The sequence below is a fragment of the Chionomys nivalis genome, chromosome 16 (genome assembly GCF_950005125.1).
Source record: "Chionomys nivalis chromosome 16, mChiNiv1.1, whole genome shotgun sequence".
In the NCBI taxonomy this organism is placed as follows: domain Eukaryota; kingdom Metazoa; phylum Chordata; class Mammalia; order Rodentia; family Cricetidae; genus Chionomys; species Chionomys nivalis.
The window spans coordinates 57,932,209-57,948,088 of record NC_080101.1 but is presented as its reverse complement, the minus strand read 5'-3'; the positions used below and the strand labels follow the sequence as shown (position 1 = coordinate 57,948,088).

The 15,880-nt window shown below is 35.9% G+C and overlaps 1 protein-coding gene across 2 annotated transcripts in view; it reads right to left on the bottom strand.

The window, feature by feature from the left end:
- Zc2hc1a (zinc finger C2HC-type containing 1A) overlaps positions 1-15,880 on the bottom strand; it is a 41,038-nt gene that overhangs the window by 15,544 nt on the left and 9,614 nt on the right. For both annotated transcript variants that reach the window (XM_057790947.1, XM_057790946.1), the window contains exons 3-7: positions 13,583-13,699; positions 6,963-7,104; positions 5,248-5,396; positions 3,558-3,651; positions 3,035-3,134 (exon numbers count right to left, since the gene is read on the bottom strand). In XM_057790947.1, the coding sequence (XP_057646930.1) occupies positions 3,035-3,134; positions 3,558-3,651; positions 5,248-5,396; positions 6,963-7,104; positions 13,583-13,699 (602 nt within the window). The remainder of the gene's footprint in view (positions 1-3,034; positions 3,135-3,557; positions 3,652-5,247; positions 5,397-6,962; positions 7,105-13,582; positions 13,700-15,880) is intronic.

Here is a 15,880-nt window from a genome sequence, read left to right as displayed (position 1 = left end):
GGCGGAAGCAGAGAGAAGCCATGGAGTCACCAGAGACAGACATTTGCCAGTAAGCCACAGCCTCGTGGCGATACACAGATTAATAGAAGTGGGTTAAATTCAGATGTAAGAGTTAGCCAGTAAGAATCTACAGCTAATGGGTTAAGCAATGATTTAATTAATACAGCATCTTGTGGTTACTTTGGGTCTGAGCTGATGGCAGTAGGGAAATTAACTAGCAGCCTCCTACAACATGTGTCTGTCTGTGGGTGTATATGATGTATGCATATGTGTGTGTACAGCATGTGTGGATGTGGATGTGTCTGTCTGTGGGTGTATATGTTGTATGCATGTGTGTACAGGATGTATTGGTACATGTGTGTCTGTCTGTGGGTGGGTGTATATGATGTATGCATGTGTGTACAGCATGTGTGGGTGTGTATGTGTCTGTCTGTGGGTGTAAATGATATATGCATGTGTGTGTACAGCATGTGTGGGTGTTGTGTGGGTGTGTGTATGTCTGTCTGTGGGTGTGTACAGTATCCATGCATGTGTGTACAAATGTATGGGTGCATTTGTGTCTGTTTGTCTGTGGGTGTATGTGATGGTGTGTGTACAGCATGTGTGGGTGTGTATGTGTCTGTCTGTAGGTATAAATGATATATGCATGTGTGTCTACAGCATGTGTGGGTGTGTATGTGTCTGTCTGTGGGTATAAATGATATATGCATGTGTGTGTACAGCATGTGTGGGTGTGTATGTGTCTGTCTGTGGGTGTGTATGGTGTGAACAAGTACATGGAGGATTGAAGTTGGTATCAGGAATCATCCTTAACTGTTCTTCCATCATATTCATTGATGCAGGGACTCAAAATCAATCCCAGAGCTAGTAAGGTTAGTCCTGTCAGCTTAATCTGGGAACTGAGAAGTCACCCCCAGGGCTAGCATCACAGCAGACTGCTATGCCCACTCAGTGCTGTATGGCTTCTGGGGATCAGAACTCTAGACCTCATGCTTGTATAGCATGTTTTTTAACCACTGAACCAGTTTCCCAGTCCCAAAATTGTTTCTGAAAAACTCTACCAGCCAGCTTCATGCCCACAGCCTACTTAAAACATTTGTAATATAACTTAATATGACCAAAGAGAAAACCAACAATATAACAGAAGTATTGAAAAATATTGCTTTCTAAGCTGTAACCAAAACACTAAAAAGACTACAGCCCAAATAAAAATAATTCTCTTTGCTATGGTAAATGTCTATATATTACTATTTAATAAGTTCACCAATTGAGAAGACAAAAAGAAATTAGTATTGTTTTGCTTTTTTAACCAACAGAAGATGAAATAAGAAGACAATTTATTGTACGTTGTTAGTATTTTGTTAGCTGGTTTTTGTTTTCTATTATGTAGTCTTCATTATCTGTATTCTTCTTGATCACGTTGGGAATTGAACTCAATGCTTTGCACATGCTAGGCAACTGTCCCACCAGTGAGTTAAATGTATGTGGGTATGTGATCTTTGTGTGTATATGTATACATACTGGTGTGTCTAAGTGTAAGCACACATGTGCCATGCTGCACATGTAAAGGTAAGAGGACGACATCAGGAACTGGTCCTCACCTCTGCTTTTTGCCCCAAGTCTCTTGTTTGCTGCTATGTATATCAGGCTAGCTTGTCCATGAGCATCCAGGGATTGTCTGTCTCTGCCCCCCATATCCCTGGCAGAATGATTGTTATAGTAATGGGCATCACAATGTCTGTGTCTTACATGGGTTCTGGGATTGGAATTCAGATACTCATACTAACATGGCAAATGCTTTACCCACTGACTCATCTCCCTAAACTCGAAGTCTTTGTATATCTTGGATTTCCTATGCTGTCTGAACTGAGTGAGAAAAAAATAGGTAATGACAATTGACAATTATTTCTCTGTAAATTTTCTTCATGATAATATGTGACTTTGAGTCAGAAGTAAAGTATATTTGAAAATAAAGTGAGTTATGTTTCTGTAAGCAACCACACATGTAAAGAAAGACAAGAACTGTATTTTGTGGTAATCCCTTAGCCGTGTGATTTATTAACTGAGGAAAGGAAAGCCATGAAAGTAAGTGTTTAGATAATAAACTAATGTTATCTACAAAGTTTCCAACATTACAATGAAGGCAAAAGCTATTTTACTAAAAGCCATATGTATAAAATGATAGACATATAGGAAGAATAAAATTATTAGTGAATAGTCTCACCTAAGAGTGATAATTCAGTGTATTCTTCCACTTTGTGTAACATATTTTTAGTTCCATTACACTTCATACAATGTAAGTATACAACAGAAAATTCCATTTTGAATACTATATCCTATATTTTCTCATAGCAAAATCATTAAAATGAATTTATATATATATATAGTTGCCAAATATCATATTTCTATACATATTATTCTATCAAAACTATACATTTCATTGATTTTCATACAATATAATAAAAACACTCAACTGTTTTCTAGTTAAAGAGATTTCAGTCAGATCCTGGCTTTTCCTAAATAGTTTTAAACAAATCTGATTCTCCATGACAAAGGAGATTTAACTAAATCCTATGCACATTGTGCAGCACAATGGCTGATAAATAGTGCTCGACACATTACAGCTGCTTCTAAACCTTTACACTCTACATTGCTTCTTAGATGCCACAAAATAAAGCTGTTCACTCAAACACACACACACACGGAAATACACACACATGAACACACATGAGACACACACACAAACACACAGACACACACTCACACTCACACATGCACACACACATACACATGAACACAGACACATACATGAACACACATACACAGACACACACACACACGCACTTTAAGCGTCTTAATGAAAACATACTATATTCTCTGAAACAGTAAACTGAGATTGCTCCATAGCATCACTGATTATCTCCTTTCCAGCAATGCACTGAAGGAAACACACACACTTAGAAAAAATAAGGACAAACAGAACAGTGATGTAATTGAAATATATACACCAATAACACACTCAGCATGGACTTACCCTGCCTGAGGGGCTGATATTGCTTTATGAGAAGGAGATAAGGTCTGGAGTTTGTTTCCCAAAGAAATGTTAACTGAAGATGCTTTACCCGAAGGCACACCTTATAATAAAAAAGGCAATAGTTTTAACAAGTCTCAAGGCAAAGTCATACAAAACAGAGCCTCTAACAAGGAAAGCAGTTCTTTATCAACACTCTCCCTAGTTCTACATAATTTACAACTACTAATGAGGAGTATGTTATCTCATCATTGGCACACAAACAACATCCCACTTCAGGGTTATCTTCTTCAAGCTGTTAGGACTTGCCTTCTCAGAACAGCTGCCAAGTTCAGGTATAAGAAATGCACAAAAACACTGTGTCCTTTCAAGTAATCAAGAGAAGAACTGGGCTGTAGAAGTTAGTCAACACTTTTCAGTTTTACTCAGAAAGAACTAATGATCTAGAAAAGGCCACTACTGACATTTCCTCATCAGCTAACATGCGTTCCTTCTGTTTGTTTAGTTCCCGTGCGGAGCTCATTACCTACAACAGCTTTGCTAGCAGTACTTGGCTGTGGGAGTCGGGAAGATGCTGCAGTTCCAGGAGAATTTGATTTTTTAAGTGGAGATGGTTTATACTAAAATAATGAAAATTAAAAAAAATTATCAACATCATTTTGTTATCAGGGAATGCAAACTTAGCAAGAAATTCAACATCACAGAAGACCTAATGACAAAATTTTTGTTTTATAAGAAAAGGCTAGAGATAGATGGTGATGACATTTATGCAGCATTCTGCATCAATTTAGTAATACCGAGTCACATGTTCACATTTATAAAATAAAGTCTTCTAATACAGAAATCAAAACAAGATTACTTTTACAAAAATGTTTGAGTAAAGTAACTCTATATAAAAACTGTAAATGTTTCGGGAAACTACAAAAAATTCACAATTATTTGAAAACTATTTTAAAAGCTATAAATTTTAGGTTACGTGAGGAAAAAAACGCCATTTCAACCCCATTTGAGATGGCAGCAAATACTTGCCAGCACCAATCAGACGAATAAAGGAAAGTTATTCAGCCGAGCTGACACCACTTAATTTAATTCAAAATGTTTCCAGACAGCAGTGTCAAAGAGTTAGAAAAGCGACAAAAACAAAGCCTGGCTTTTCATTTAGTAAAGAGAATAGCGCAGAGGAATAATGTACATGTGTTTGTATATACAAAGAAAACTGAAGGCAGAAGTATGAAAGACCTCAAACAATGTATAAGAATAATTACATTTCATTTCAAGTAATGTCCAAACAAACGACCCAGGGTGCTTGCCAGACAATTTAAAACAAAAAAACAAAACCAAACAAAGAACTATTTGTAGTTTAGTATAAAGACTAGAAAAACATTTTTAAGATAGAGAAAAGAAAGAAAACATGTGAGCAAGACCAAGAATCGTAAGTAGAAATAACTAATTTTTTACCACATAAAATAATATACTTCAAAAAAATCACCAGAAAAAATATACTTTAAAGGACCAATAAGTAGAGCACTAGATATCATGGATTACAACTGCAGACATTACCACAATCTAAAAAATTTCCATATATGTGATATACAAGTGGTAAAATTAACATGAAAAATAGAAAATACTATAATCAAAGATAAATATTTTAGCAAATCTCCTATCATTGGTGTGAGAACCAAAAGAAATGCCAATAGGAATCAGTCAGTTGGCCTGGCATTTATAAATCCCAACACACAATATACAACAAACACTTCACTCCAGATGCCAGGCAGCAAATACCATAAGACCACATGCAGGACAACAGAACACATTTAATAGCCTAAAAACTTCGGCAAATACATTCTTGAACCAAAACAAAATATATCTAGAATACTATAGTTATTTGCCAAAAAATGATTCACTTAAAATGAACTATGATTAAAAAGATTAAAAATTAGAATATATTTTAAATTGAATAAAAAAGACCAATAAAATGCAATTACAGCAATACTAGAGAAAGGAATGAAGCCCCTACTAAATGAAATATTTTAATAAACTAATCTGTGCTAATTTTTCTCCCAAGTAATTCAAATTATATATCAAAGCCCTTAGCAACATCCATTTTAGCTGATGGGAAAACTACAGTTTAGTGTTACACATTATAACATAAAACTATGAATCTCAAAGAGGCACATTCTCACTAGTTTTAAAAATAACTGAACTCATGCATTTACCTGTGGCCGAGAAGCTGGCTTTCCTTTGGCTTCAGCAGAAAATTTGCCCTTATTACTAATACGTGCTGCCTGTTCTTTACAGAAGTTGATATGCCTGTCCGCTGCATTTTCATTGAACCTCCTCTGGCAATATGGACACTGAATGTAATCTAAAGCACATCAAAGGACAAAGAGGTTAGTGACGCAACACCGCAGTGGACAGTAAAAGCTTTTATGACCAGTAGTTCAAGATGAATAAACAATATAAACAATGCCATCTGATAAGCACAGTTCCCATTCCCATGCAACATTCAATGTGGCTGACCCTAAACTTAGTAAAGATACTTAAGAAAAAGTTTAAAAGCCTTTTCTATCTCCTGCATTTGAATCAATTTAAGTTAAACTGAAGGGAAAAATAAAGTATCAATGGAAAAAAACACTAAGAGAAAAACATTGTTTTCTTTGATCATGGACATGAATTTTATACGGCACCTAAATAAAAACACATTGGAATATAAATTCATGTACAGATTAAACTAAAATATCTTTTTCAAAAAATCAAAAATAGGTAAAATACTGCCAAGAAATGTATTTTCTAAAAAGAGGTCTCAAGAAAGAGGTAATTAAAAAATCAGAGTTTCAATGGCATAATTCAAACTTTAGAAATTTTTCCCAGTTATTAGTGGAACAGTCTAAAATATTAGCAACAATCCGAATGTCGGGCTCAAACACTGGGAGCATTCCTCCAGACGGACGACTCTGAAGAATGCCACTGCTGCCTTACTTACATGGACTGGAAAAGACTCAGAAGCTAAGATGTAGTACGGAAATGTCTCTAAAGCAGGGAGCTCAACGTTACAGAAAATAAATGTCAATTAGGAAGGGTTCCAGGTAGCCCAGATGGATTATTCCAGAAATGCACAGCATCATTAATACTTCTGGAGTTGGCAGGTTACAGCATGTAAGCTTAATCTGGCCTGCCTATTGCCTGCTTTTGAAAAAAAAAAAGTTTGATCTTTTGTAAATATAACTCTACTGATTCATTTACATATTATCCATGGCTTATAACAAGAAAAAGCTAAGTAGTTCTCAGTAGCCTTAGCGATATTCCATACGTAACTACAACTTAGCCTTTTACTGAAATAACTGGCAAATGTCTCCTCTAGAATAAAATCCAGGTTTGCTGAAGAACATCCTCTTTGCTAGGAAGTAAACTCCAGTCCAGACAACCAAGTCAATTTTAATATGGCTGTTTACGTTAAAATGACATCCTGTTGACAATGCTATAATACCCAGCAATAAAATGTAAATTCTACTACTTTAAGTCTATCTCAATATCTCACAGTATTTCTTACAATCTTTACCTTGATAATAATTAACAGTACAACTGATAGTTTCCCAGTAGAAACTGTATCAATATATTATTTTTAAAATATAATTTAGGTAATTGGTCTATACCACAGGTTCTGGATTAATTATATATTTTAAAAATATAACTTTCTTTTCAGGCAAGATACCAAAGTTTTAAGACATAAAGCTATGTTTAAACAAAAGCATTGTGATAAAAAGTAATGTTTGTATTTACTGCACTGTAAGGATATATCTTTATATCTAGATGCTTGGATATATTCTATGTCATTTGGTTTCAACATAAAAGTTATTTTATATCAACTGGAAATACAAATTCTACCATTCAGTGCCCACATGAACATCCCTGTCAGCAACACCCCACATACCAGGGTCGTAGGAAGGCGGCGGAGGAGGAGGAAGCTTGCCGCCCTCTTTAAGGGCCTGATCAAGGCCTTTTGCTGCTCTTATGGTGGCAATGAATTCCTCATGCTTTCTTCTCCAATTAGATGGCTTCTTTGGTGGTTCTGGCTAAAAATAAGGAAAAAACAGAATCAAAAATATATTTTCTAATATACTGAAATAAAAATTTCAGATCAAGCCATATTATTTTAAGTAATCTCTTAGCAAGAATTCATCAGTGATCTTTCCCAAATTAAAAATCTGCAATCACACTGTGCAGCTTTTAAACACAATTCTTCTTAAGGCAGACAGTGTTAAAGTGTCCTCTACAGACATAATAGTCGTATTTGTTCTCCTGCTTTGACTTCTCCTTTCTCAGCCTCTCTACAACAAAATTTCCCAAAACCAAGGGGTTTAAACTGACATTAGGGGTAGGTAGAAAACAGTCCCATGTGGATTTCACTGGATCTTCTTTTGAGAGAGACTGAAGATGCTCTCATCAGATCACCAAGTCATCTGTATTTATTCTGTGAATGGGTCATATTCCTAGGCAACTTCTTTCCTTGGCTTTTAGGCTTTTTGAAATAACTTCCATGTATAGAAGAAATTACTTGTTTTCTCTCCAATTCCTGAGGACCTATAGATGATTTGATATGCAGAATTATTCCAACACTGTTAGTTAATTCACTACTTACTGTTGAAGGTTTTTTTTGCTTTGTTTAATTTCATTTTTATTTTATTCACTGTATATTTTATTCATTCTGGCATATAATGTGACATAAAGAGTTCAACTGTTTATTTAAAGATAATCATGCAGTAATTTCTGTATTCTTCAACTCCTTATTCCAGACTACCCCAACATTGAGATAAAACATTCACCACAAACTAAATACATGACTGTAGATACATACCTGATAATCTAACTATTCTTAATGTCTTTATTTTTTTTTTATTTTTTTTTTTTGGTTTTTCGAGACAGGGTTTCTCTGTGGTTTTGGAACCTGTCCTGGAACTAGCTCTTGTAGACCAGGCTGGTCTCGAACTCACAGAGATCCACCTGCCTCTGCCTCCCGAGTGCTGGGATTAAAGGCGTGCGCCACCACCGCCCGGCAATGTCTTTATTTTTAAAATCAAAAATGAATATGCATTCAATCAAAGTAAAAAAAAAGTTATTTAAAAATACAAATGCAAAAGTAAACCCCTAACTCATAGGCCTAGCTCTGGTCATGCACATATGTACAGGACTACAGTGACAGTGTAGTTCTCACGCCTCATCCAAGAGGAGGCAGAGACTAGGTGACTGTGGTAGCCAACCCCAACAGATACAGCCATGAAGCAAGCCACTGTTATCTGAGGCTCAAAGTAAAAAAAAAGGCGGGGGGACAGAAAGATTATAAGAGTCAGAAGACAGGACACCTGCTGCAAGATAGTGTCCACCAATCATACCACGAAATCTGCATCCATAGAAAACGAAACCCTACGTTTGCCTAAAGACGACTAGCATGCCGGGCGTGGTGGCGCACGCCTTTAATCCCAGCACTCGGGAGGCAGAGGCAGGCGGATCTCTGTGAGTTCGAGACCAGCCTGGTCTACAGAGCTAGTTCCAGGACAGGCTCCAAAGCCACAGAGAAACCCTGTCTCAAAAAACCAAAAAAAAAAAAAAAAAGAAAAAAGACGACTAGCATAATGACAACACCAGCTGACATGTAAATGAAGAGCTACAGATAGTATGTGGCTGCCAGGAGAGGAATAATATATGTACTTCCAGGATGAGCATCTACATAGGTTGTCTAATTCCAAGATGTCAACCCTGAACACATCCAAATCTGAGCAATGCCAATAGACTCAGTAGGTTGGACATAAATGTAGGTGTGTGCATGTAGTGTGCATACAATAATCAAATAAGATATGCATTTGGAGAGCAGTACATGGGAGGAATTAAAGGTGAGCAGTAGTACTGTATATATAGTGCCAATGTATGAAGTTTCCAAATTCACCTACAAATTAAAAATAGCATATGATGCACAGTTCTTACACAATAAGATACGAAAAAGAAAAAGTTTGTCAAGAAATCTCATAAGATAAAATGGAAAATAATTTTACAAAAAAAGGAACAAGCAAAAAGTCACAAAACTTATATTTGTTTTTTAAAAGTAAAATATTATTTTAAAACTCCCACCAAAATTTCCCAGGCCCACATGCTATCTGACGTCTTTTAAAGCACAACAAAGCAATATTCCCCAAAATCCTATGAGAGTATCAAAAACTTTGTTGAGTTAGAAAACCTACTTTCACTCATGGATTAATATGCAAAAATGTAAAATTAAAAGTTTATTTTCCAGTTAAATGGTGACATTTATCTGCTCCACAGAACCAGGCATCTAATGGCAAGGTGCACTGGTCTTTTCTACATGTTTTCCTCACAGACAGATCTTTCTACCAAAGCAAGCTAAAAGCCTTCTGCTTGTTTGTTTAGTTGGTTTTGGATTTTTTTATTGTTTATATTGAGCTATATATTTTTCCCGTTCCCCTCCTTCCTTCCCCCTTCCCTTCTACCGTCTCAAACTCCATGCTCCCAATATACTCAAATATCTTGTCTTTTTCTCCTTCCTATGCAGATGCATGTATGTCTCTTTTAGGGTCATCTTTGTTGTCTATGCTCTCTGAGATTGTGAATTGTAGGCTGGTTTTTCTTTGCTTTATGTCTAAAAGCCACTTATGAGTGAGTACCTGTTATAATTGTCTTTCTGAGCTTGGGTTACCTCACTCAATATGAAGTTTTCTAGATCTATCCATTTGTCTGCAAATTTCAAGATGTCATTTTTTTCCACTGTGTATGTAGTACTTCACTGTGTAAATGTACCACATTTTCCTTATCCAATCTTCAGTCTAGGGGCATTTAGGTTGTTTCCAGGTTTTGCCTATTACAAATAATGCTATGAACATAGTTGAGCACATGTCCTTGTGGTATGATTGAGCATCCTTTGGGTATACCCAAAAGTTGTATTGTTGGGTCTTGAGGTAGGTTGTTTACTAATTACCTAATAAATTGCCATACTCATATCCAAAGAGGCTGTATGATTTTGCATTGCTACCAGCAATAGAGGAGTGTTCCGTTTACCACACATCCTCTCCAGCATAAAGTGTCATCAGCATTTTTGATCTTGGCCATTCTTACAGGTGTAAGATGGAATCTCACAAGTTCTTTTGATTTGCATTTCTCTGATGGCTAAGGATGTTAAGCAATTCCTTAAGTGTCTTTCAGTAATTTTTAGATTCATCTGTTGAGAATTCTGTTTAAGTCTGTACCCCATTATTTTTTATTGGATTATTTATTATTTTGATGACCAATTTCTCGAGTTCTTTGTATATTTTGGAGATCAACTTCTCTGCCCAATGTGGGGTTGGCGAAGATCTTTTTCCATTCTGTATTCTGCTGCTATGTATTATTATTGATCACGTCCTTTGCTTTACAGAAGCTTCTCAGTTTCAGAAGGTCCCATTTATTGTTTCTCTCCTGTGCCAATGTGACTAACAGCCTTCTTATTATTCATCCCTGAATGTATTTGGTTTTTCAGGTTTCGTAACCACGTCCACAAATACAGCTTCACAGGTCCATGTGAAGAGAATTCTGAAAGCTTCTGAGAATATTCCAAGTAAAAAAGACAAGAGTCTTATAAACCTTTGTTCCTCCAGAACATTCTTGGAATGTTTCCACGCTCCTCCCAGGTATTATAATAATAGGAGTGGGCTTTACTTTGGATTACCTATCTTACCCATTATTCTTTAGATGATGTTTGCAAGTACAGATTGCCTTCCTGACTATATTCAGTCTAAACTCCTGGACCTTATCCTTCTGTCTGCATACAATTTGAACTCAAGTGAACTTTGCTCACATGATCTGACCTTGCTTAACCCTCAAAATATAAACCATATGAATCCCTAAATAAACTTTAAGCTATTGTATGAGATTTTAGCCTCATTTTTAGGCTCTGTTCTCTAGGTTCCCACTGCCAACTAGAGCAGCAATGCTGGTGCAGCTACTCGGAAGAGATTTGGAAGAAGAAAAACAAAAGGCAAATGCTAGGCTACAGGGAAAGGCAATTCTCTTTGGGAAAGAACATACTACTTCTAAATAAGGCTCATGACTGCAAGTGCTTGCCTTTTACATGTCTATGGAAAATAGAAAACTATTGCTGCGACCCTTTCTCCCTTCCTGTTCAGGCAACCACTTTTAGAGAGAGACCCATCTTATAACTGGGCCTTTTATCTTCAGGAAGGGTCCTGAAAACATCTAGCACAGGGCCTGCTCAACTCTGCATTCCCCACCTCCCCACTTTCTCCTTTCTGGCTTTAGCAATACAAGTCTGCATACTTTATCTTCTGTCTAACGTGGTGTAGTTGTTAAAAAGTTATACATTCTTTTTTTTTTTTTTTTTTTTTTTTTTTTGGTTTTTCGAGACAAGGTTTCTCTGTGGTTTTGGAGCCTGTCCTGGAACTAGCTCTGTAGACCAGGCTGGTCTCGAACTCACAGAGATCCGCCTGCCTCTGCCTCCCAAGTGCTGGGAAAGTTATACATTCTTAAAGAACTCAGCTTAGAGAAACTACCTTTAAGATAAAAGACCCTCTCATGTATATGGTATCATATTCTTAGTCACAGAATCCCATAAATTTTCTACATAAGCTTTTTGGGGTAATTTAGGCTGGACTGCAATTGCTGTAGGCCATTCTTATTCAGTCTATGCATGATGTCTTGTTCTTAATTTTACCCAAACTCGAGTGTGTTCTATCATTTAGGTGTTTGTGATTTTTGTAGGAGTTCCTCGGCACAAACACAGTAAGAATATACTACAATGATAACATCGAATTGCTTTTAAAGCTTAATATGTGACTCACCCAAGAGTCTTGTAAACAGCAGATTTTAATTCAATGTATATATGTGAGGCACAAGACTGCATTTCTAACATGCTCTCAGATAATGCTGCTAACACACTATGGATCATACTCACGGAGGAGCCAGGCAACAAACTACTCAGTAAAGGTTTTACTTTGCTTTTATTCTTAAAGTGGTTCAATGAAGCTTTTTAAAGAGCAAAGTACCATCTGAATATTATGATCTTGTGTAATCTCCACAGTAATCCCTAAGACACTACCTCTATCAACATTATACAACTGGTACAGGGAAAGAGAAGCATACATAAGTCTAATAAGCATACTGTGGCACATAACCAGATCAATGTCCAGGATTTGTGGACACAGAACTGCTCAGAGTGCAGGCTCCTCCTGGGATAGATGAAATGAAGTTGGGAAATGCTTGCTTGGCAAACCAAGCATAGATGAAAGCAAACTTTCTCTGCCCATTTCTCAATGTTCTGTCAGAATCTGTACCCTGGATAGGGAAGTGGCCTTAGAGCTCAGTTCTTCAAGCTCCACCAGATATAGATTAAGGAAGTGCCTTGCTTCTGTAAAATTTTTGCTTTGTTTCAATGTACTTCTTTTCATTTTTATTACCGTTATTTATTGAGATATTGTTTCTTGCAAGGTGAGGTAAGAGTCTCTCATGATCATGTTCATGGGTAAAGGGGGATTTCCAGAGCTGAGATTAATGCTTTTTAGTCTGTATAAAAAGCCATACAAAATAAAGCTTGTTATGCAGTTGTTCATACTCTGAATCCCGTGACCTGATTTACATGAGACCTTTACCCAGGGACCCCAACACACCAGACATTGACAGAGATTCTCACTCTTTTCCCCAGCCTCTGTATCTATGAGATACGCTGTCTCAAATATATGGCTAATTCACCTATGGTAGCTAATGTAATCATGTAAACAGCACCTTGTATGAAAAACTTCAAATATTGGTTTATACTTTTTTTTTTTTTTTTTTTTTTTTGGTTTTTCAAGACAGGGTTTCTCTGTGGTTTTGGAGCCTGTCCCAGAACTAGCTCCTGTAGACCAGGCTGGTCTCGAACTCATAGAGATCCGCCTGCCTCTGCCTCCCAAGTGCTGGGATTAAAGGCGTGCGCCACCACCGCCCGGCTGGTTTATACTTCTTAATCAAGTCTTACATCTTCCCTGGAAATATTCAGAGACAGCAAAGCAAAGATAAATGTTTCATTAGCTTAACTTCAAGTAACATTTTCTAAAAAAATGTGCTACTGGACACAGCAGCTGGGAACTGACCGTGGTTCCTCAGGGAGAGTACCAAGTACTCTTAACTGCTAAGTTATTTTTTTAATCCTAATGTAACTTTAAGAAAATCACATTATTAAGTTTGTTTTGTCTGTTATTCAAATCAACACACAATAAAAAGCATCACATAGCTAGTTTGAGGAAGTCACTCAAATACTTGTCCATTTTCAAACTAGCTCACAGTGAAGTTCTACACAACTAGAATGGCCACCTGAAACCACAGTTTCCCATATAGTTTTTTAACCATTATCAGTGACATTTTTATTCTCTCATTAGTTAAAATAAGATTTAGGTTTCTGATATTTATTCTGAATACATAGCATTGAATTTTGTTTATTCTACCTAGAATAACACTCACTATGATTTTTTTCAAGAAGTGTAATAAGATTTATACTGTTCCAAAGTTTATAGTTACCCTGGGTTTAAGAGGTTTGACTGTGGGAATATCAGTGCCTTCAGCTCTTTGCCTGCTTGAATCAAAAGTCTTCCTCTTTTTAGTGGCAGTTTTCTGGCAAATGGGTCCATGTTTTTTCTGTTAAAATAAAGATATGCAGCATAATACTTTATTTTCTACAGAAGAGAAGACCACCAAACTAAACTGAGTTTATTTTACACACTATATTAAAAAATCAAGGGACAAAGTTATATCTTCCCTTAATTAAGCTTTAACACACACACACACACACATACACACACCTTTAAGGAAATTATATAGAAATGCTATCCTAAAATTTTATCAGAAGTCATTTAATATTCTAGTTCTCACTGGGGCAAAGAATAAGCAATAATGAAACAATTCAAAACTACTTCAGTTTAAATAGTAAATACAAAACACAGATATGAGAAACATCATGCAAGGGAAGAATGACTCAGTCTTAAGGTTACAAAAGTTACACCATTGGTAGTTGGATTGCATATGGTAACATAAAAATGGATTAATACAACACTAACCCAAAATAACAAACCAAGTGTTCTAATTTGTGTCCTCTTTTCTCCTAGAACTCAAAACCTTCTCCTCCATCTAGAACTGAAACTTGCTTTCTTCACAAAGACCTTCTTATGGTGTGCAATCGTCTATATCTAAGTTGTTATCACACAGAGTTAAAATTATCTTAGCTAATCTCCAAATAACCAGTTCTCTAGAAAAAAGAATTCTCCCTCCATTATAAACAGCTTGTTGACCGATGATAGTGTACTAAAAGCATCTTTGTTCCTTTTATATTTGAGAATATGCTCGTGAAACTGGCACTGTGAAGTCTGTCTGAAAAAAAAAAAGAACTGACTTACTGAGTCCTGATGCTATCCCACACTGACTATTCGTATTTTTAGCTTTATTTCGAAGAACATTGGACAATAAATGCTCTGAAATAAAAGGTTTGAAGATGTACTTTTATGTGTATGAGCATGTACTTGTAAGTATGTATATGTACCACATGCATGCATGGCTACCTACAGAGGCCAGAAGAGTTTGTAGGATCCCCGGGAATTAGAGCTATGGAGGGTTGTACGATATCATGGGTCCTGGAAGCAGGACCTGGGTCCTCTTCAAGGGCAACAAGTGCTCTTAACTGCTTAATCATCTCTCCATTCCCTAGAATAAACTTTTTAGATGTCTATTTTTTTTCTTTTTCTCTCGTGACACAGGATCTTACACTAAGGATCAGGCTGGCCTCAAAAACTTGCAGCTGTCTTCCTTTCTTGGACTTCCATGTGTTAGTATTATAGGTATTAACCAGTAATGAATGGCTCTATTTCTTAATAAAAATAGTGGCAGCAGGCAACTTTCTAGAATTCTCACGTATGTCTGTCCTTGGAAAGTTTGCAGTATATGTCAAGGGTATGTGGTGCCTACTCAAAAATTTTATTATATAAAGTATAGTTGTTTTAAACTTTGACATCATTTAATTAAATATTTAAATAGGAAGGAATATTTTTTTTGTTTTCTATAGAAGCTAAGCAGTATATTTGAAAATAGTTAAGAGAAGAAATTGCTGAAGATATATGATGGTATTTCTAAATGATTACAAAAAAGTCATCATTATTTAGAAGGAATCTACAATCAGAAGATTTTCAAGCATTAATTGTTCACTTTCCTTAAAAGAAATAGCCTGAAAGATGCACAGTGGAATGTGCAAGAACTTCAGTTAGCAGACTGAAACTTTAAAACATTAATATCAACTTACTAATAACTGCACATTTATATCTGAGATTTAAAAAGATACAAAGGCATAATTATTATTTTATATATACCTGGGTAACTTTATCAGGATTAATTAAACATGCTTCTATTCAATTTCTGTATGATAAGAAGACAAAATTAAGAAATTTTTAGCTGTACTTTTATATTGTAAAACAACAAAATCGTTGCTTTGGAGGATTTCAAACACAGAAAGAAAATAGAAAGAGTGACCCTATTTATTCATCATATCGCTCAGCAATTATATTTTAGCAAATAATCCTGTTCCTGCAGAAATTTTAAAGCAAATTCTTGAGATTATAACATTTTGTTAATACACTCTCATTTACATTTATGAGGTGCTATGCCTCTTAAATTTGTGTTCTGTGTTTCTATCTCGTAGTATTCCTACTACTTCTACAAAGCTGGAATATTTAACATATGAAAGTAAAGTTCAGAAGTTCAGTCATTTACAGATGAAACTAATCTTTAAAGATTATCCTCTGTGAACTCCCCCATAACGTTCAGCCACAACAA